We start from the raw sequence: 22,938 nt of genomic DNA, 5'->3' as shown, positions 1-22,938 counted from the left end.
GGAGACGGAGAAGTCAAGGAAGGGAAGGGAAGAGTCGGCGATGGACCATGTGAAGGTGAGGGCAGGGTGGAAATTGGAAGTAAAGTGAATGAACTTATCCAGTTCAGGGCGAGAGCAGGAAACGGCACCAATACAGTCATCGATGTACCGGAAAAAGAGGTGAGGGAGGGGACCTGAGCAGGACTGGAACAAAGAATGTTCCACATGTCCCATGAACAGGCAGGCATAGCTAGGGCCCATGCGGGTTCCCATAGCAACACCTTTAATTTGGAGGAAGTGAGTGGAGTCAAAGGAGAAGTTGTTCAATGTGAGAACAAGTTCAGCCAGGCGGAGGAGGGTGGTGGTGGATGGGGACTGGTTGGGCCTCTGTTCAAGGAAGAAACAGAGCGCCCGAAGGCCGTCCTGGTGGGGGATGGAGGTGTAGAGGGATTGGACGTCCATGGTGAAAAGGAGACGGTTGGGGCCAGGAAACTGGAAACTGTTAAAGTGACGGAGGGCGTCGGAATAGTCGCGAATGTAGGTGGGAAGAGACTGGACAAGGGGAGAAAAAAGAGTCGAGATAGGAAGAGATAAGTTCCGTGGGGCAAGAACAGGCTGAAACGATGGGTCTACCAGGGCAGTCCTGTTTGTGGATCTTGGGAAGGAGGTAGAAGCGGGCTGTGCGGGATTGGGGGACTATGAGATTGGCGGCCATGGAGGGAAGATCTCCAGAGGAGATGAGGTCAGTGACACACTTGGAAACAATGGCTTCGGGCTATTGCATTGTTCCAATGAAGCTCAACGTAAGCTCGAGGAACAGCACCTCATCTTTCGATTGGGCACTTTGCAGCCTTCCGGACTCAACGTAGAGTTCAACAATTTCAGATAATTATCCCTGCCCCCATTTTTCATGCAGTATGATCTTTGCCATTCCCATTTGCAACATTTTATCTTTCCTGCCTCTTACAAAAGTACAGGATGTTCTTTCTATTTCTTCCTCCCCTCCTAACCGCCCCCCCCCTGTCTCTGCACCTGCTTAATATCGGTTACATCTCCAGCTTTTTCCAGTTCTGATGAAGGGTCCCAGACCTGAAACGTTAACTCTGTTTCTCTCTCCACGGATGCTGCCTGGCCTGCTGAGTATTTCCAGCATTTTCTGTTGTTATTTCAGATTTCCAGCATCCGCAGTATTTTGCAATTATAATATGGTACTACTTCCACTTCTAGTACTACTTTCATCTCTAGTACTATCCAACACACTCACTCTTTTATGCACCTTATTCCTCTTTTCTACTCCTATATGCTGGTGCCCACCCCCCTGCCAAGCTAGTTTAAACCCTCCCCAACAGCAATAGCAAACCTCCCCACGAGAACATAGGTTACACCTCAACATAGCCTGGACCAGTCTGGTTTGTACATGTCCCACCTTTCCCAGAAACGGTCCCAATACCTCAGGAATCTAAAGTCCTCCCTCCTGCACCATCTCTCCAGCCATGCATTTATCTGTCCTATCCTCCTATTCCTGTACTCACTAGCAGGTGGCACCGGGAGTAATCCGGAGATTACTACCTTTAGAACCTGCTTTTTAATCTCTCTCCTAGCTCCCTAAGCTCTGCATGCAGGACCTCATCCCTTTTTCTGTCTATGTCGTTGGTACTGATGTGGACCACGACCTCTGGCTGTTCACCCTCCCCCTTCAATGTCCTGCAGCCGCTCAGTGACATCCTTGACCCTGGCACCAGGGAGGCAACATACCATCCTGGATGTCACGTCTGCAGCCGCCGAAATGGATGTCTGCTCCCCTAACTATTGAATCTCGTACCACTATTGCTCTTCCACCCTTTTTCCTCCCCCCTGTACAGCTGAGCCACCCGTGGTGCTGTGGACTTGGATCTGGCACTCCCCAGAGGAACCATCGCCCTCACCAGTACTCAGAAGAGAGCGTGATGCACTCCAGGGGCTCCTGCATTACCTGCCTGGTCCTCCTCTTCTGTCTGGCGGTCACCCATTCCCTCTCTGCCTGTATACTCTTAAGCTGTGGGGTGACCACCTCTAGAAATGTGCTATCCACATATCTCTCAGCCTTGCGGATGCACCGCAGTGACTCCAGCCACCGTTCAAGCTCCGAAACCCGGAGCTCAAGCTGCCGTAGCTGGTGACACTTCCTGCACATGTAGTCATCCAGGCTACACGAAGTGTCCAGGACTTCCCACATGGCACAGGATGTGCACTCCACGGGACTGAGCTGCCCTGCCATGCCTCTAGTTAACAGACTAAGAACTGACCCAGCAGAAATAAACTTAAAGCTGAACAAAAAACACTCCCCAGCTACTCACCAATCAGCTCTTTCCCTCTATTTTAAAGGCTATTAACTAACTTAGCAGAAATAAACTTATAAACTTAAAATGTTTTTTTTGAAATAATTAAATAAATAAAAAATACACTCACCAGCTACTCAGCTCCTTCCCTTGTGCCAATGTCATTTTTTTTACTCTGATGTCACTTTTTCAAAAACTGCCTCTGTTGAGTTGCTGCCGCTCCTTTTAATTGCTTCGCTCTCACTGTGCTCCCACCTTCTGGTTAGGGGAGTGCTCTAATTTGAGGAGAATGTAGTACCAATAATCTTCCTAAGAATTTTCTTTACAGTTATAGATGGCAGCCAGGGCCACCTCCTCTGAGGTTTCTACAGTATTTCTATTAATTTATGAACAGTGAAGTTACAACATGGCACAGCAAGCAAACACGATGTAAGATTCGCACTCAGGAGCATGTTGCAGTGCTCCACCTGATACATCAAGGCATGATTGCCAATGTTGGGGCAAAGGAAAGGGGGTATGCAGAAGAGGCCGGAGTCAGAAGAACAGAGAGTATGAGGTGGGGTGGGGGGGGGAAGTTTGATGGTTGGAGGAGGTTACTGAGATTGGGAGCAATGAGGCCATACAAGGACCTAAATGCACAGATGAAAATTTTAAGTTTCAAGTGTTAGGGGACCAGGAGCTAATGTAATTATTATTAATAAAAGGCCGGGTCTATTTCCTTCAGAAATGTGTAGAATTCGGAAATGTACTAAACAACGTGATAAGAGGTCATTGTTAAAGGGCTTGATTGTGCTCCCCTTGAGAAACTATTTCAACTAGAGAGGTTGGGGAAGACCAGAGGTTAGGTGTATAAGCTATGTAAAGGTAGGGCTAGGTTAGATGTCAGACGGTTTTTCTTTTCCCAGAGGTTGCTAGACCTATGGAACAAGTTACTGGCTGACGTGCTGAGTGCAAACTCTCTACATGCCTTCAGGAGTGCACTGGACCAGTTCCTGATTGGGAAGAAGATCACATCTTATAAAAGGTAGGTCAAATACCAGGTGCTATATGCATGGTCTGTGTGGTCTCCTAAACTTGTTTTGGGGTTGGAGAAGAATTTCCCAGATCTTTATCCCCCAATTAACCTTGGGTTTCTTTCGCCACTCTCAGAAGATTATATAACTGATAGTGGGCATGTGGGTATGTGTCCTGGTCGGTATGGATGCCAAATCTTGATGCTTCAGGCGTTGTGGGTGTGTGGGGCAGGCTCGATGGACTGGCTGGTCTTTTCCTGTCCGTCGATTTTGTATGTTCAGATCTTACGTTAACCTACTTTAAAATATATCCATTCTTTAGAATTGATTGGGATCCTGTTGAATATTAGTAATTCTTTTATATTTGGCCATATGGCTTGATGTCATCAGTAAATTTTCTACTATTACAAGTGTCCTCCACATGATTTTGTTTTCAATGTGTAAGCCTCATATGTGGAACTTTGTCAAATGCCTGTTTGACAATCCAAGTCAACCTGTGAGGGAAAGCAGATTATCATAGAATAATACAGCACAGGAGGCCATTTGACCCATCATCCCTGTGCCAGCTCTTTGAAAGAGCTATCCAATTAGTCCCATTTCCCTGCCATTTTCCCATAGCACTGCAAATTTTTCCCCTTCAAGTATTTTTCCAATTCCTTTTTGAAAGTTATTATCGAATCTGTTTCCACCACCCTTTCAGGAAGTGCATTCCAGAGCACAACAACTTGCTGCGTAAAAGAATTTCTCCTCATCTCGCCTCCGGTTCTTTTGATAATTACCTTAAATCTGTGTCCTCTGGTTATCGACCCATGTGCCACTGGAAAGTTTCTCCTTATTTACTCTATCAAAACCCTTCATGATTTTGAACACCTCTATTAAATCTCCCCTTAACCCTCTGCTATAAGGAGAACAGTCCCAACTTCTCTAAACTCTCCACGTAACTAAAGTCCTGCATCCCTGGTATCATTCTAATAAATTACTGCACCCTCTCCAAGGCCTTGACATCCTTCCTAAAGTGCGGTGCCTGAATTGGCTGCAGCCTAACCAGTGATTTATAAAGGTTTAGCATAACTTTCTTGCTTTTGTACTCTATGCCTCTGTTTATAAAACCAAGGAGCCCATATACTTTTGTAACAGCCTTCTCAACATGTCCTGCAACCTTCAAAGAATTGTGTACATACACGCTGTTCCTTCATACCCTTTAGTTTATATTGCCCCTCCTAATTCTTCCTACCAAAATGAATCACTTCACACTTCTCCGTGTTAAATCGGATCTGCCATGCGTTTGCCCATTTCACCAGTCTGTCTATGTCCTCCTGAAGTCTGTTAGAAACATAGAACATAGAAGATAGGAGCAGGAGTAGGCCATTCAGCCCCTCGATGAGATCATGGCTGATCATCCAAATTCAGTACCCTGTCCCTGCCTTCTCCCCATATCCCTTGATCCCTTTAGCCTTAAGAAATATATCCAACTCCTTCTTGAATATATTTAATGAACTGGCCTCCACCGCCCTCTGTGGCAGAGAATTCCACAGGTTCACCACTCTCTGGGTGAAGAAATTTCTCCTCATCTCAGTCCTAAATGGCTTACCCCTTATCCTTAGACTATGACCCCTGGTTCTGGACTCCCCGGCCATCGGAAACATCCTTCCTGCATCTAGTCTGTCCAGGCCTGACAGAATTTTATAGGTTTCGATGAGATCCCCTCTCAATCTTCTAAACTCCAGTGAGTATAAGCCCAATCGACACAATCTCTCCTCATATGTCATTCCTGCCATCCCAGGTATCAGCCTGGTGAATCTTCGCTGCACTCCCTCCACAGCAAGAACATCCTTCCTCAGATAAGGCGACCAAAACTGCACACAATACTCAAGGTGCGGTCTCACCAAGGCCCTGTACAACTGCAGCAAGACATCCTTGTTCCTGTACTTGAACCCTCTTGCTACGAAGGCCAACATACCATTTGCCTTCTTAGCCGCCTGCTGCACCTGCATGCTTACCTTCAGCGACTGGTGCACAAGAACACCCAGGTCTCTCTGCACTTCCCCTTCTCCCAATCTATTGCCATTCAAATAATAATCTGCCTTCCTGTTTTTGCCACCAAAGTGGATAACCTCACATTTATCCACATTATAGTGCATTTGCCATGTTTCTGCCCAATCACCCAACCTGTCCAAATCGTACTGGAGTTTCACGACATCCTCCTCACAGCATACCCTCCCACCCAGCTTTGTGTCGTCTGCAAATTTGGAGATATTACATCCAATTCCCTCGTCCAGATCATTAATATATATTGTGAACAGCTGGGGTCCTAGGACCGATCCTTGCGGTACCCCACTCACTGCCTGCCACTCGGAAAACAACCCGTTTATTCCAACTCTTTGCTTTTTATCTGCCAACCAGTTCTCTATCCAAGTCAATACCTTGCCCCCAATCCCATGTGCCTTAATTTTGCACGCTAATCTCTTATGCGGGACCTTATCGAAAGCCTTCTGAAAGTCCAAATACACTACAGCTACTGGTTCTCCCTTATCTATTTTACCAGTTACATCCTCAAAAAATTCCAGTAGATTAGTCAAGCACGATTTACCTTTTGTAAATCCATGTTGACTTTGTCCGATCCTGTCACTGTTTTCCAAGTGCTCTGCTATTACATCTTTTATAATGGACTTTAGCTGTTACTATCCTCCTCACTATTTGCTACATTTCCGAGTTTCGTGTCATCTGCAAACTTTGCAATTATGCCCTGTATTCCCAAATCCAGGTCATTAATATATATCAAAAGAGCATTGACCCAAATATCGATTCCTGGGGGACACCACTTCCCTCCAGTCTGAAAAAGAATCATTCACTACTACTCTCTGCTTTTTGTCTCTTAAGTCAATTTCGTATCTAATCATAAAATCAATAAAACTTTCTACAAAACAATTCTGTTGTCTACTGCGTATTATTTTAAGCTATGTAGAATTTAAACTTCAGTAGAATTCCTCCATACATCAACTTTTTCCCCATCCTCCCTCACACAATGCAGCTTTCCTAGTTCAGTGTGGAGACGCCTCCTCACGCGTCATCTCACCCCTTTGTTGCGCGCACGAACCTTTTACGTACCTTCTTTCTCCATCCTTACCTCCCTCCCCATTTACGAGCCGACGCCGTTACGTTCAACGCGTTCTCTGTTCTGTCCTGCGTCTCTCCTCCCGTCGCTGTACGCGCTGACGCCCGAGCGCCGCTCGCCCTGGGACTGCAATGATTTAGAAGTTCAGGAATCCCACGTGACGTCACCAGAGGGTGATGTAATGCTTCTCTAAATAGAATGTATTGTAATCTTCTCTCAGTCCAACGTGGTTACTCACAGACCCGCTTCTTCTATTAGAGTTTCGGTAAGTTATTGGAAAATTACAAAAAGGCACAAGGACGACAACCTCTCAGGTATTTTGACCCCTTTGTGCACTTTCCTAACTGAGTTGTTTCTGTAAAACATTGTTAATTTGCATCTGTTTGCAATTTTTTCTCTTTTTTTGCTGATGTTAAATAGTAAACAGTAACAGTATCGGTGCGGACACTGGGGGTGTGTTACGGTTTATAAACTGTTGATGGTTACTGTTGGTAAGTTTAAAAACTGTGAGGTACTGTCATGTAAGACCAGCCTTTTTGTGGAAAAAGTGTGCTTAAATAAAAGTTCTTCTGAGAAATGTTGTATGGAAAGTCATTAGTATTCTTGCGCTGTTTTTGTCTGGCATCCTGCTTGTGATATCGTCTCCTTCACAACAGGGACGGCGAATGGGAATTTTCAAAAATGGTGAGAAAAAAAATAACTCGTGTGAAAACATAGGATGATGAAAATTAAAACTTTAGTTTCAAATTACAGATGATCGTCAGTTTTCAACAGTTTAATGTTAGTTTTTTTGCTGTCAAGTCACTCCAAGTAATGGACCTGTTCTACGTGAAAGCAATAATAGGACTCTTGGTTGGATGCTTCCTAAATGAGTTTTGAATACAAAAAGTGTACATTTGGTAAAGATACATGGAGTTTTACACGTGTTCAGATTAGCAAAAGACTGTTCTAGACATCTTAAGGTGCTGAATTAATTTTTTTCTGCGGCTATATTAGAACATTTTTTAAATTCTGATTGACTATGTCCTTTGCTGCTGCGGTCCATAGAGCACTATATATTTAGTTTTGTTCATTTCAAATTGTTACCAGTAAATGTATTTTGTTAATTTATATGAGAACCGGGTTATAGTTGGCCATTACGTCATTCTGCAGCCTATTAAGTATGTTTGATTAATAGCCTGCGATATTGAGGGTTCAGGGGGGCAGATCTGCTGACAAAGCGCTCTCCTTTTAAAGCCCATCCATTTTTTTAAATCCAAAGATGAAACGTTTTAATAACCTCAGCAAGTGTAATTTTTCAAAGTTATTTTCACTTTAAATTGATATATAATTGTGTCCTTCCCCGACATCCTTCAATGGCTACTGTACTTGTTTGTAAAACGATACATTCAGACTTGAAACTTGTTCTCTATTATTGATGAAGGGGTTCATTCAGACTCATTTGTCTTGAGTTTGCAGCACCCGTCACCACCAGTGATTAATTTTTAAGCAACTTTCAGAGACAAGAAATTGGGAAGTCTGAGTGAATGGATTAAAACTTCGTTTTTACATCATAATTTTGCTTTACTTAAAAAATATATATATAATTATTCTTTTGGTGTAATGTGAAAAAAAATTCTCGCTTAAGCAGTCAGTTGGGTTTCCAGTTTGGAATTTGAGCATTCCTGCCGAACTGTACAAAATCACACGTAACAGCAGACCCACTGTAACAGTACTGAAGAACAACCAACTTCAAATATTGAACTTGTGAGACAGGCACTGTTGTTGCACTTGCAGTGTTGATCATTCGCAGCAGTTCCTGAATGCCAGATTGCCTAGGAATTCCTCAAGAGTGCGTGCATTAATGAGTTCAGTTTGGACACCTGGCCAAGCTCAGTTTTTGCAGTTGGAGAGTTTCGCGCGGCACGTTCGGGAAACTCGCCTCTCTGCCCTGAGGAGAAAGTGGCGGAAAAGTTCGATTGCCCCAAACCCACTTAACATCGTACGGACAGTGATATTTATCCTCTGCCCTGCGAAAGATGCAAATAAAAAGTTTAAAATGCATTTTTGACTATAACTATTACATTGAAAGTATCTGAGTTCTTCTGTAACAAGAACCATCGCTAGAGACCGCGCGCGCACTGCTGCACAAAGTGCAGGTCTGACCGCCAAACACTTCCGTTAGTGCTGGCCGCATGCTGTGAGAGCGGCAGATGGACCAGGAAGAGTTAACTTCAGAATCATTCAGGGTGAAATACCAAGACTGAGAAAATGGCAACTTTAATTCATTTAGAACATTTTATCGTTAAACTATTTAAGGGATACCAATCAATTCACTACGCTGCATTAGACGAGTTTTCAGAAACACCGTGCAAAGAGTTTTTGAACCGAGTACTCGGCAACAAATTGCACCAGTCGACGCTTATTAACTGCAAAACGTTTCACAGAATTGGTGTGGAATGCTAAGGGTTCGAGACAGATGGATAAATACCTAAATTGAAGTTTGCAGCGTCTGCACTTACTGAACTGTTGATGAAGTCAGCGCGATCGAGAGAACTGGATGGCGCAGTGTTTACTATACACACAGGCCACTACTGTATTAAGTCTGGTGTTCTGCCGCGCAGACCCCAGGAGGAACAAATTGTGAATTAGTTGAGCTCATAGATCAGAAAGTAATGTGGATCTCCCACTGAGCAGTAACTGTAGAGTACTAGACGGGTTGGGAAACAAAAGTGGCAGTAAGATCACATCACTCCTTTAACGTTTTTAGGTACAATTTAAAGATAAATGTATGGTTATCTGTAAGATGACATCCTTAGGTTTGTGTAATAAATAAGTTATGTGTCAGCTGTAGCTCAGTTGGTAGCACTCCAGGGAGTGAACACACAAAGCTAGGCTGACACTCCAGTGCAGTGCTGAGGGAGTCCTGCACTGTTGGAGGTGCCGTCTTTCAGATGAAACCGCTCTCTCGGGTGGATGTAAAAGATCCCATGGCACTATTTTGAAGAAGAGCAGGGGAGTTATCCCCGGTGTCCTGGCCAATCTTTATCCCTCAACCAACATAACAAAAACATTATCTGGTCATTATCACATTGCTGTTTGTGGGACCTTGCTGTGCGCAAATTGGCTGCTGCGTTTCCCTTCCTGATAGGAGGACCTGGCCCACGTGATCCCAGGGATGGTTCCGAACTGCCTGCGTCCCTGGGATCCGTGGGCCTTTATGCAGGCGTACGCCTGCAGGCCCAGGACCCGAAATCTCCGTAGCCCGGGAGCCAGCAGGTAGGTTCGTATTATTTTTCGGGTCAGCGGCGTACCTCTGATTGCAAATTCCAGCCCAACATAGGTTCACATAAATATTCACGGTTAGAGACACACGATTTATTTCCGTATGGACGTTCACCTTGAAATTCAAGTCTATTGCATGAAGTACAAAAGTAACAAACTCATTGCTCTCCGATACCTAAGATGAGCGAGACTTGACATCTATACCTGTATTCGGGGATTCATGATCAGCTGGGGTTTCACACAGCCTTTCAAAGTAAGGGGTAGTGAGGGATTGCTGCATTTTGGAGGTGCCCTCCTACAGATACAGAACTGAGGTACTGTTCAGATGAATGTTAAAGATCCCACGGCCCTATTTGATGTTTTGCCCAGTAACAGGTTAACTGGTTATACATCTCATCATTGCTGTTTGTGGGCTCTGGTGTGCAAATCATTGCAATTTGCCTGCACAACACTTCAAAAGTAATTCATTGGCTGTGAAGCACTTGTCCTGAGAATGTGAGAAGGTGCTATATATAAATGTAATCATCATACTGTAAATTTTGTGTTGAAAACTTAAAGTTAGCTTTTTGGGAGGTTGTTGCATATTACTACTTCCTGTTGAATAAACTAAATAACAATATATTAAAGGGAAGATTTTTAACATGGAAAACGTGGGTACAATTAAGCTTATAAAAAGTAATTACAGCAAAAATGGATCTAAATCTAATAATATTGTAATACCTTCTGATAGATTCAGTACCATTAAGATTTGTACCACCAAATTATGTTTAATGTATGGCTGGGTCTGCATTCTATACTGTTCCTGGTTAATTTCAGTAGTGAGAAAACAGGATTGTTAACTAAAATTTACAAATTTAAGAACTATTTATTTTCCCAGTAGTGTTGCTCACAAGATCGAGTCCTTCTGGGGAGCAACCTGGTGTGGTTTGGTGATTGATGGGTTAGCTTTTCTGAACCATAAAGCTGGAATGTCATGTGTATAAGATGCTCAGGGGTGAAGGGAGAGTGTGTTTACAAATTTATCTGGAAGACAGTAAGGTCTTTCATCACCTCTTTGTAAACGTCTCCTTTGTTTTTGTTTGCAAAGCATGATTTTGTTACTAAATTTCTATGGATTTGAAGCTGGCAAGCCGTCTTTGTTAGCATCTAAATTCCTGACAGCACCTGCATTCCCAACGCCAACGTTTCTCTCTCTCTCCCACTCTTGCACCCCTACCAGTGCAACAGGGTTTCTCTCCTTCTCTGTTTTGCCCCCTCAACAAGGTCTCTCTCCTCTCTCTGTACTTTGCAACACAGTCTCTGTCTCATCCACCTCTCCTCTCAACAGTCTCTTTCCCTCCCTCCCATACCACTACAAAAACAGGATTTCTCCCCAAACAGGGCCTCTCATCCCTTTCACCTCAACAGGACCTCTCTCCCTCCCCTTATCCTCATTTTAGGAATATCATCTCACTCCATTTCAAACTTGGTGGGGCCAGGAGTCATAAAGTCCTGGACCTGGCCTGGTTGCAGTTAAACTCATTTAGGCCTGCTTGGGCCAAGAGCAGAACTGGAATACTCATGCAGGCCCAGCTGGGCTTGGGCAGGAGAGGAGCACAGGGAGTGAGAGAGGGAGTCCAGGGATCAAGACTGGGAGAGCAGCAGTCCCTGCATTAAAGCTTGGGATGATGTGGGGGACAAGAGCCTGGAGTTGCTATGAGGAGGAAGGTACCAAGTGGAATGGTGGGTGACTGGGAGAGGAGCAAAGTGCCAGTTAGTCCATGGAGTAAGAGGAGTCCAATGGAACCTGCATCTTGGAACTAATTGGTCTCGGCTATGCATTGTTTTTTTAGCAAAGAACAATCAGAGCTGACAGTTTGCGGTCTGGACTAAATGCTATCTGCAAATGGACAGACAGTCACTTACCAACTCAATTATAATTATATACATACAAAAATCATCGCTGTATTCTAATGTCCACTTGTGGTTGTATCACAGACAATTACACACCTCCTGTACTGATAACACTTGTTGAATTGATTCCTTCTCCCAAGAGCCTGCACAGCTGTTAGTTTTCCTTTTGTTTTCATTCCTAGAATGATCTAATACTGTGCTGTCCTGTTTCTCCCACCCTATTCACTAAGATCTACTGTAGCTCAAAGAGTGTAATGTGTGGACAGCAAATAATTTTAATGGTCTGTGATTGGCACAGACAGCAACAAAAATGGTGGGAAAGTCAGTTCCTAGTTTTTTAGGTGTATTTAAAAAAAAAAATCTTTACAGACACTATCGCGGCACTCTTTATACTCCCTTAAATTCATACAATTTGGAGCTTTTCAAAGTGAGTGACATTAATGCAGGGGAATTGAAGAATTTTTCACTTTTGACAATGTGTCAGTATCAAGCACTCCTATGTGAGAAGTAGTGTGTGGTAATTGCAAAGTAAAGTTCCAAAGTCTGCTTTGGTCCAGCAATGTTAATCCCAACCTCAGTGGAGTAATCTCTATTCATAGAATAATAACAATTACAGTACAGAGAGGCTATTCAGCCTGTTGTGCCTGCGCTGGTGCTAGATCTTCAGCTGTAGTTATCTACTGTAACACCATGTTACTTCCTTATCCTTGTATTCTTTCATATTCTTCCTTTTCAAATAATTATCCAATTCCATTTTAGAATTACATAATTTGCAACACCAGCGATTCTTACTGCCTCATATTGAAATTGCCAACTTAGTGAAATCTGTAACAAAATATGGGCGCTTTTGCCCTGTGGGCCTATATTTACCAAAGATTGTGTTGAGACTGCCTAATCTCATTTCACTTAGAATCTTTATAGGTATTAGAGAGTGATGTCAGTTTGGGCTGGATCCAACCTAGATCCCAGAAGTGAAAGGAAAGTATACTTAATTCCAATTATTTAATATTTCTCCTCCTGATCCCAATTTCTACTTCTAGTTGGTTCAGTGCTGAAATGTAATGTTCGCATGTATTAACATGCACTTTAAAAACTATTTTTCCTCAATCATATAATATTAAATAAGTATAAAACAATTCTATTTTTCCTGGTATTCCTTGTAGTAATCATTGACTTTTTTCCCTTCAACAACACACACCATCACAAATTGGCTTCACAATTATGAGTCCTCTGTTTATCCCAAGTCTGTTTCCGCTGCTTATAAAATACATTTGAGATTTTTGTTTCAAAGAAATAACAACTTAAGTTAAAATTGAGAAAAGTAGTATTGTTGCTTTGAATGTCTTACTTGATTGAAAATTCTGAGCCAATCAAAAATTAACAATTGCTTCGATTTCCCTTTCTACAGACTGAAGTTTACTCCATGATAGAACCATGACTGAATAATAAAGCGAAGGAAATAAATCATATGGGTACACATAAAAGTGGTGAATAGTGTACACGGACAGCCCTGGATAAAGAGAAGAGCATTGTGGGGAATTTTGTTTTGTCTGGTTCCTGCTCCATTAGGATAAAAAAGTAGCTGCATGGATTTGGTGAGTTTTTCTTTAAAGTGATAGTATGTCATACTGCCGTGTACAATTTTACTTCAAGTTCTGCTTGTTGCAGTTTCCCAACTCAGGCTGAGCTCCTACAGAGGCTTATATCCTTAATATCGTCAGTCTTTTAGTTTCCACATGGCAGCTTTTCTTAACGATGTCCTGCTTTCCCTCACTATTGCATTTCTTCTTAGCTGCATCCCTTCCAACGTTTGCCTCCTCAGGTGTTCCTCTTCCCTAATACCAAAAATTAAAATATCTCAGTACAACCTACTTTCTTTCACTAAATGTTGCAAGTTTACTAAGTAGATACTCGACTATAGAACATTTCAAATCATGCGACATAAAATTTGTGGCAGTTAAAGGAAATTGTGGAAACATTTTAAAATTGATTTTCTGAATACCACATTGATGCCTGGAAATTAACAATTGGATATTTAAAGATTTTACACCAAAGGTTGACTTTATGCTTTTTTGTGTATGTGTGTAGAACAGCTTTTTGTATTTGTGCACTATTTTCAGAATGTCAATTAATGCTAATGTAATCTATCTATAAGGATTTTGTGCATCGCAAAATAAAAAAGAGAGATGTTCTACTTTAAAAGACGTGAACCTACACACTGATGAATTTTCAGTTGTTTATCAGTTGCCACAGGAAAACACCACTAAAAACAGTTACAAAATATTTTATATAAGTGGGATTTCTCTCATAGAAACTTGGTACAGACGAGAAAAGATGAGATGTCCTAAAACTAATATAGTAAAACCTTAGAGTAATTATAAAGCATAAACACATACCAAATTAATAGAATGGATATTTAACTATGTGCTAAAACATTAATTTGATACAGTTTGCCTCATAGCAAAAATGTGTTTAATTGCATTTTTATGACACAGTTGCATTTTGTTGTAGAACAAATCTATGGATGTATTAACCATTGTGTATTTGCGTTGAAATGCACAGGAAGGAAGTTCTGGAGTCAAGATTAATGTGGCACCTAGACACAACAGAATAATACTCTAATTTTTTCAGTTGGGAGCACTTGCAATGACCTTTAGATGAGTGTGGTGCTGGAATTCATGCCAACTGTCAGGTTTTGAAGTTGGCAGCATTTTAACCCATGTCTCAGCTTGTTAGTATTTCACAAGAAAAATCACCTTTCTTAAGTGAGATTGACCATTGTCAGTACCAACCAATGGGATTGATTGAAAGGACAAACTTGAGTCTGTCAGCATCATGTTCTCCATTGTTGGTTGTACACAAACTTGAGGCAGAAAAGTTTTGAGATCATTATTTTTGAGAGTCACAGTTTCAAGTGTGTTTATTTAGTGTTTGTCCATGTTACAAATGTTGGTCTTGACTTAGACACCCATTCAGATTCAGTTGTGGCAGTCATTCCGTAAGCAGATCTCATGCCCCTTTCCATGTCAGATTTGATTCACACTACCCAAAATTTATATGATAACATAAATCCTCGGGGCCCCACAAAATTAATTTGACACTTGCCTTTGATGGGCCTCTTCAGTTCCATTGCACGTGGAACTGATCAGAGCCTGCACTAAATCCAATAGAGAAAATACACGAAAGCATTTTATTGGTTAAATCAAAAAGAAATTCCTTTGTGCTTTCTCGCTTGTAACAAAATGCCCTTTGTGTTGCACCAACTGAGTTAATTTTGTTCCTAACATACAGTATAAATAAGTAGAAGTCGTTGTAGATCCAATGTTTGATATTTTATTGGCTTGAAAAAATATTTTGTGTCACTGAATAAATTGGACAAACTACCTTGAGCAATTGGGCAAACTACCTTGAGCACTGTAATGAACTGAGCATCCGTACCAATCAATGGTTAAATAACATTTTGCCCCTCACTTTTGAGTACCTGTCTAATGCTTCACCAGAATGGTTTATAAGGAGTTATTTTTGGTTCCATTAGAAGTGTCATACGATTTTTATTCAAACACTAACCACAGATAACAAGTTTGAAATAAAAAAGGGCTGTATTTTCTTCTCAACAGGTTATCACTAGTGGTAAATTTTTCTGCTGACTGCATTGTGTATTTTCCAGTACTGGCAGTTAACTACCAGATTAAAATGTGCAAGTGCCTGACTCTGGAACAGTTGGGTTAAAATGTTCTGTTTTCCTTTAATGCTGGGTTTTGGCCGGAAACATGGCTTGCCTCAGTAGAAATGAGAGAGTAGACATTGCTGTGCATTTTGCATATTTTCTGGGTCCAAACAGGGTCAAATTCTGCAGTGTGACATTCTGTGCTGCAACAGCGCCGGAAGTGCACAGTGCCATTTTGGTTCAGGCGCTTGCTAGGCATCCCTGGCTAGGCAACATGTGCAGGCATCATGTAAATATGTTACTAAGGGGCCTGTGTCTTAATCAGAACCCTTTTGTTAAATTGGTGTCTGTGTGTGGCTGAAATGTCACTTTAACCCACCAGCAAATCATGACCGGAACAGTTTGCACGCATTCTTCACAAGCAGTATTTAAAGGGATCCTCGCCTCCATTAAGGTAAGTCTCTGGTTAGTCATTAGAGACTTCTAGGGTGCTTTTGGGCCGAGCTTTGGCTGTTTTGGCAAGTGCTTTCTGCGAAATACTTTTGCAGAGTGAGTTTATTGGGGGCTGGAACTGTTTTACAGGAATGCTTGTTCTCAATTGTTGATCATGGGAATGCTGCAAGGCTTACCCATGTGGCTCCTAAATCAGGAGGAGGAGCAACAGCAAGGAAGGCAGTAAAGACCTGCACAGGCTGCAAGAAGAGGGCGAAGGAGGCATTACAGGATGCAGTGATTCAGAAAAAGAACATCATACCTAAACCTTACAGAGGAGCAGTGAGTTTCAACAGGGAGGCATCCATCCCTCCATCCCTAGGCCAGCTGCAGTGTGAGAATTAGAGCCCAACACCAGGGCATGCACTGCACTGCTTGTGGCAGTGAAGGTCGCAGTGGCTGTAAACTTTTATGCCTTTGGCTCCTTCCAAACTGCTTCTGATAACACCAGTCTCCACAAACTCCATCGTGGTGGGACCCCCTGAAGTGCTCATAGAGCTGACCACTCACTTCATGATTCACTGTATGATCTCAATGCCATGCACAAAGACAGCACACAAGTTGGAGCTGGTCTCCTCTATGCTCTCCGACATTGTGCGCAGTTTTGCTGGCAGACAGGCTAGTGTGCTTAGAAGCTTGATGCAGATTGCCATATGTCTTCTGTATGATGTCTTCATCTGTATCCTCTGTAGCAGGGCTAGGATGCGAGTTCTCCCTCTGGTGAGTTGCTTCTTGGTCCGACCTATCCCCCTGCCCTTTCTCCTGGCACTAGTGCTGGGTGCATCTCCACGCACAGACCCCTCTAGTCTGCACTCTAAACTATGCGAGGTGCCAGTATCTGAGCTGGTGTTTGCAATTGTAAGGTTGACTGATACTTCCTCTTCTGCAGTTCTACATTCTTCTTCTTCCTCTTCTCCTTGAGGGCTGTGTGAATTTTCTGGGCCTGAAATGTAAGAAAGGGAGAAGAGTGGCCTGGGTAAGCAGAGACAGATGAGTGTCTTCTGAAAGCAGCTGCAATCTGTCATGCATCATATGTAAGGGTGAGATTTAGGTAAGAAGATGGGGAACTTGGTTAAAAACCCTGCAGCACTTATCCTCCAGCCTCGCCAGATGCCATACTCCTGACACACCCCTGCCCACAATGTCCATGACTTGCTCCTCCGGTGGGGACAGCACATGAATGAAGACTGTGGCTGCCTGCTCCCTGTTATTGTGTGTGACCTTGACCTGCAAGAAAGAACAAAGTGTGACAGTGTTCGAGTAGTTAGAAGTTTTGAGGATGTACATGTCAAGAAAGAAGAGTGTTGCTGGTGTGTGAAAGATGGCATTGGTTTTAGTTGGCAGTAGTTATTATCAGCCGGTAAAACATATTCAAAAATCAAACTACCATCAAGAGGAAAATCTCAGTTTCGACCCATAACTTCACAATACATAATTTAGTAATTATTTAGCAATTTAAAATATATTGAAATAATATGAATGCAACTTAATATCATTAAAAAAGTTTAAAAAAAATCAATTTCTGGATGCCAATCAACGTACTTGGGCATTGTAAGATTTTTTGAGGAATGCATCTGTAGCTTTTTCCAAACTTATACCTTTGCTGGCTCAGTGCTACTTTTCAAAATTAATAGCACAGTGCAGTACAGACAAGTGCTAGCATTTTGAATTTTGTATGTATTTTTGCAAGAGGCAAGTATTTTATTCTACCATAGTGTATCTTTACAGTTATTATTGTAAACGAATGGCTATCACCAAGGGCTGTTCCAAAGTTTCAATACAATATTGTTTTTACATTATATTTTGTCCCCATTCAGATACTAGAAAAAATGACTTTCCAATGTTAAAAGACAATTTTAAAATACACCCTAAGCTAATAAAAATCTAGTTTAGAGCAAGATATCCAGAAAAACTAGAATATGGTGTAACTAAAGAAATGTTTTGTCATATGCAAATTGTTTACATATTGGCCGTAGGCTGAATGGTTGTTGATTCTAATACTCAGTGATCATCATACCTAAACAAGCCAGCCCTGGTCGCTGTGCTTTTTAGATAGTCTAAGCCTAAATTGAGACTGAGTACAATATCAGTAGCCCATTGCATCACTCTGAGCCTGAAATTGGTTACTGTACAGAGGGAGATAATCAACAGAAAAACCATTGCTGGAACTGCAATTGTAGCATTGAATAGCAGAAAACCTATTGACTTAAGAAGCTTGCAGTTATGTGAATGTGAAGTAATTGGTGGGAATCTAATTTATTGCTTTTAGTTAAATCAGCAATGTCAGAAAAATTAATTCTGTACTGACATTTCTCAGGATCTGTATTATAAATTACAGTATCTAAATATAAATCCTATTTTAAATTGAATCTAGAAAATTGATTCAAAAAGCATGCTACTAAATTATCTCTCATTCTCTGCCAGCACGAGTGCAAAAGTCCACAAATTTTTTAATTTAAAATTGTTCTTTTCTTCTTTCCTAATTTATGCTGAAAATGATCATTTTGTACTTGATTATATTGTGATTCAAAGCTAAGTCTCAAGCATGCTGGAAATCTAAAAACATTAATAAGCCTACTCCTATAGTTTTTTTTGTTCCATTTTACACTTCAGAACCCTCCAATGAAAAGTATAATATTGGTTAGTGGGTGGCAGTTAATCAAATAATGCAGTTTCTATTTAACAGCATTATGTTTTACACAGATTTTTCTGATGTTATTTAAGAGATAGCGAATGTTCACCTTTATGCTTGTTACTTTTACTTACCAGAAAAATGTTGCTATGTAACTTTTCAATTTTGATATGGCCAAAGTCAGCAACAGTCTGCTTTTATTTTTCATTCATTCTGTCAGTATTAGTATGACAGCAACACAATTTTCTCATCAGCATGATAAAGCAGCACACATTTATAGTATCTGCTTGGAGTGCTGGTGGTGGGGTGGGTGCAGCGTGGGTGGGAGCAAAGATAATGAGTTCCAGATTACTGTCTGAGTCAATCATCGAAACCAGTGTTACTAATCACATGACAACTATTTCTTATTTTGAAGAACATAGGAACTTAGGAATGGGCGGGACTGGAAAAAATATTACATTCCTCTAGCTAGTCCCAAAGTTCAAATAATACCCTATTGTACTCTCTTGTGCTCCTTAATTTTTTTGCCATAAAGTTATCCCGCTCCCTCTTAAATTTGACAGCAATTTCCACCTCCACTGTAGCCTCAGACAATGGGCCAGAAATTAGGTTCGGGGGCTTGCCGCGCGTGCAAGCCCCCGATGTGCACTCACCCGGCACGCCGACATCTGAAGCCTGGGCCTGCTTGGAATTCCTGTCACTGGCCCGGTTCAGATGTCGGTGTGATGTGCTTGCCTGATCCAGTGGCGTAGTTAGTGCGATGTGCCGGCTGGGATCAGGTGAGCACTGTGCAGCCAATCAGGGGAGGGGAAACTTCATTCATGAGTTTGATTGTAAGAACTGTCAAATTCATGAAAAGTACGGGCGCCCAAAAGACTAGTTTAACTTTAAATAAAATTTTTAAAAACATCCCAATAATTAAATCTATATATATAAACGGATACTTCTTTCTGTCTGTCCTTCTGTCTGTCCTTCTGTCTGTCCTTCTGTCTGTCCTTGGGTGTGCATCTGTCCGGCTATGCGCTCGAAAGTTACAGAGCGTACCTACGCGTGCGTTACGTCGAAAGAAAGCTCACCGTTCCATAACGATGGTAAGCGTATTTACGTTTCGGCCGGACAAAAATTGCGCCCGCGGTATCCGAAAAACCTTCAACATTCCGCTCATTAGCATCTCATTATCCGCTCATTAGCGACAGAGTGACCTCGAGGTCGACCAATCGTACGCCAGGTTCCTGGCGCGTGCAGCTGGGCCCTCCTACGGTCGACCAATTGGTGCGTGTGTGGGCAGGCCTTATTGTTCTGAACCGAGGTGAGTAGCCGCCATCTTGCTTCCATTCTTTTTCCTGCTTTCTGCGTCTTTCTTTTCAAATATACATTTCCAGCAAAAAAAAAAGTTGCTTTTAAAACACAAATTGTTTTTTTAAAAAGTTAATTAATTTGTAAATCTTTTGTCTCACCTCTATAATTCTCCTACCTTTCACCGTTTTTCCAGGCCCGGGGCCTAGGCTTCTCCAACTGCCAGCAGTGCAACTCTAGACCCAGGCTCCCGGCCTAGACAGAGACAAACACTGGCAGAGGGCAGAGGGTGTGCTGCCTCAGCTCCATTCCCGGGGTCAGTAGGTGGGGAGGCTTCATAAGCAACTGGGGTAGGTCGCAAGCCCCAAATAATAATCTGAAGATCCTGTGTTTGCAGCTGAGGAAATTTCTTCTGCAGATAGCCCCAGGTTAACGGCAGCCATCTTTGTCAAGGAGGCCAAAAAGTTTCAGTGCGACGCCATTTTGATTCAGTGTGTAACAGAGTGCATGCGCGGCCATCTTAGTACAGGAACATAGAGTGGGTGGGGCTTCTGTGCTCCAAATCTGTGTCTGTGACAGACAATCGACTGTGTAGCTGTGCAAGGTCTGTAGCTATAGCAACAGCTTTAGCTACAGAGCTGCAGGGCCACACCTGAGTGTTTAGAAGCTGTTGCTAAGCAACAGTGTTTGTTGTTAAATACAGAGATAAGAATCTCCGTATCTCTCAACATTAACTCTAGAGAGTACTTTAGGCAAGGCATCAGCTCGGTCCCGTGGGTGCCGGATAGCACAAAGTTTCCTGTACTTTAAGTTTATCTCCCCCCTCCCTTTCCACCCCCCACCCCCCCTCACACCCCCTTCCCCCCCCAACCCCCCTCCCCCCCCACACCCCCCTCCCCCCCCACACCCACTTCACCCCCTCCCCCCCCCACACCCACTTGCCCCCACCCCCCTTCCCCCCCACCCTCCTCCCCCCCACCCCCCCAGCCCCCACCACCCCCCACACCCACTTCCTTCCCCCCTCCCGTCCACCCCCTCCTCCCCCCCTTCCCTCCCTCCCCCACCCCTTTCCCCTCCCCCCACCCCTTCCCCTCCCCCCACACCCCCCTTCACCCCCCCTCCCCTCCCCACTCCCCTTCCCTCCCCCCCACCCCTCCCCTCCCTCCCCTTCCCCCCTACCCTTCCCCCCTTCCCTTCCCCCCTCCCCTCCCTCCCTCCCCTCTCCACCCTCCCCCCCTCCCCTCTCCCCCCTCCTCCCCCCCTCTTCCCCCCTCCTCCCCTCCCCTTCCCCCCCTCCCCTCCCCTTCCCCCCTCCCCTTCCCCCCCTCCCCTTCCCCCCTCCCCTCCCCCCCACCCCCTTCCCCTCCCCCCACACCCCCCTTCACCCCCTCCCCTCCCCACTCCCCTTCCCTCCCCCCACCCCTCCCCTCCCCCCTTCCCTCCCCTCCCTCCCCCCTCCCCTCCCCTCCCCCTCCCCTCCCCACCCTCCCCCCTCCCCTCCCCCCCTCCCCTCTCCCCCCTCCTCCCCCCTTCCCCCTCCTCCCCTCCCCTTCCCCCCTCCCCTTCCCCCCTCCCCTCCCCTTCCCCCTCCCCTTCCCCCCTCCCCTCCCCTTCCCCCTCCCCTTCCCCCCTCCCCTTCCCCCTCCTCTTCCCCCCCTCCTCTTCCCCCCCTCCTCTTCCCCCCCTCTTCTTCCCCCCCTCTTCTTCCCCCCCTCTTCTTCCCCCCTCTTCTTCCCCCCTCTTCCTTCCCCCCCTCTCTTCCCCCCAGTCGCTCTCTCTCTTCCCCCCAGTCGCTCTCTCTCTTCCCCCCAGTCGCTCTCTCTCTCTCTTCCAACAACAACATGCCCTCAAAAATGCCTCGGCACCGCCGGGCACTTCAGCTAGTAAACTATAAATAACTTTAAAAAACTATTTTAAACAATTAATCAAATTTTTGAAAAAAATAATTTTTTAAGAAATCGGGTCTAAAAATAAACTTACCTTACTGTAAAGTCCTTAAAAACAATAAAACTGTGGAAAAAATGTTATAATTTTAAATAATAGACCACTTACCTTCAAGAATCAAGTCCTTACGCTTCCTTTTTATATGTCTAAAAAGTTCAGGCCCTTGCACACGGGCAAACCTGTCAAAAAGAAGGAAGTTCAACGCGTGCGCGCAGAGTCCTGCGCGCACACGTTGGACCTCTGAATCCCTTGGAGGAAATGCCGGTTTCCCGTGCATGCGCTGTGCATGCTGAAATCCGGCACTTCCAACGGGCCCACGCGTGAGTACACCGTCCGTACTCACGCGTTGGGGCCGGAATTACTGGCCCAATCTGTTTTGCACATTCACCAACTTCTCTGTGAAGTAGTTAAAGCTAAACTGTTCATCTTCTTAAAAGTTTATGGTTATCTCAAATAATCTCTTAGTTTATTTAGACCCATTTAAGTGTTCAACAACACCTCTTCTCAGTCTTCTTTTCTCCAGTTTAAATATTCCTACTTTCCTTAGTTTCCCCTTGTAGCACAGGTGCCTAATACCTGGTATCAGGTTAGTTGCCCTCCTCTGTAGCTCTCCAAAATCAGGGCATCCTCATGGTAGTCCAATCACTGAATTTTATACAGTACTGATTATTGCTCTGTTTCAGAATCGATTCTAGTGTAGACACGGCATGGAAGAGTCAATAGTAGGACCAATCACTTATTATTTAATTTGTATTTGGGCAGGTGAGGCATGAATAGTTACTAAAGAAAGATTTACATTTATATAATGACCTCAGGATGTCCCAAGGTGCTTTACAGCCAATGAAGTACTTTTTGAAGTGCAGTCACTTTTGTAATGTAGGAAATGTGGCAGCCAATTTCCACACAGTAAGGTCCCACAAAAAGCAATGAAATAATGACCAGATAATCAATGATATTGGTTGAGGAATAAATATTGGCCAGGACACAGGGAAGAACTCCCCTGCTCATCTTCAGAATCATAGAATGGTTACAGCATGTGCCATCTCTCTGCAAGAGCACTTCAGTTAGTCCCCCCCCCCCACCCCCTGCCTTTTCCCCGTAGCCCTGCAAATTTCTTTCCTTCAGATACTTATTCAGCTCTCTTTTGAAAGCCGTGATTGAATCTGCCCGCAGCACCCTTTCAGGCAGTGCATTCCAGATCTTAACCACTCGCTGCGTAAAAAGGTTTTTTTCTTATGTTGCCTTTGCCAATCACCTTAAATCTGTGTCCTCTGGTTCTCGACCCTTCTGCCAATGGGAACAGTTTCCCGCTATCTACTCTGTCC

At 43.6% G+C, this 22,938-nt stretch overlaps 1 protein-coding gene across 1 annotated transcript in view; it reads left to right on the top strand.

The window, feature by feature from the left end:
• Positions 1–6,650: 6,650 nt before the first annotated feature.
• creb5b (cAMP responsive element binding protein 5b) overlaps positions 6,651–22,938 on the top strand; it is a 665,061-nt gene continuing 648,773 nt past the window's right edge. The window contains exons 1-2 of the mRNA XM_085988619.1: positions 6,651–6,739; positions 12,991–13,177. Of these exons, the coding sequence (XP_085844745.1) occupies positions 13,169–13,177 (9 nt within the window). The 5' untranslated portion in view covers positions 6,651–6,739; positions 12,991–13,168. The remainder of the gene's footprint in view (positions 6,740–12,990; positions 13,178–22,938) is intronic.

The sequence above is a fragment of the Somniosus microcephalus genome, chromosome 5 (assembly GCF_052327205.1).
Source record: "Somniosus microcephalus isolate GS21.2 chromosome 5, FLI_Smic_1.0, whole genome shotgun sequence".
NCBI classification, from domain to species: domain Eukaryota; kingdom Metazoa; phylum Chordata; class Chondrichthyes; order Squaliformes; family Somniosidae; genus Somniosus; species Somniosus microcephalus.
Note: the sequence above shows the minus strand (reverse complement) of the source record. Positions and strands in the feature narration are given on the sequence as shown.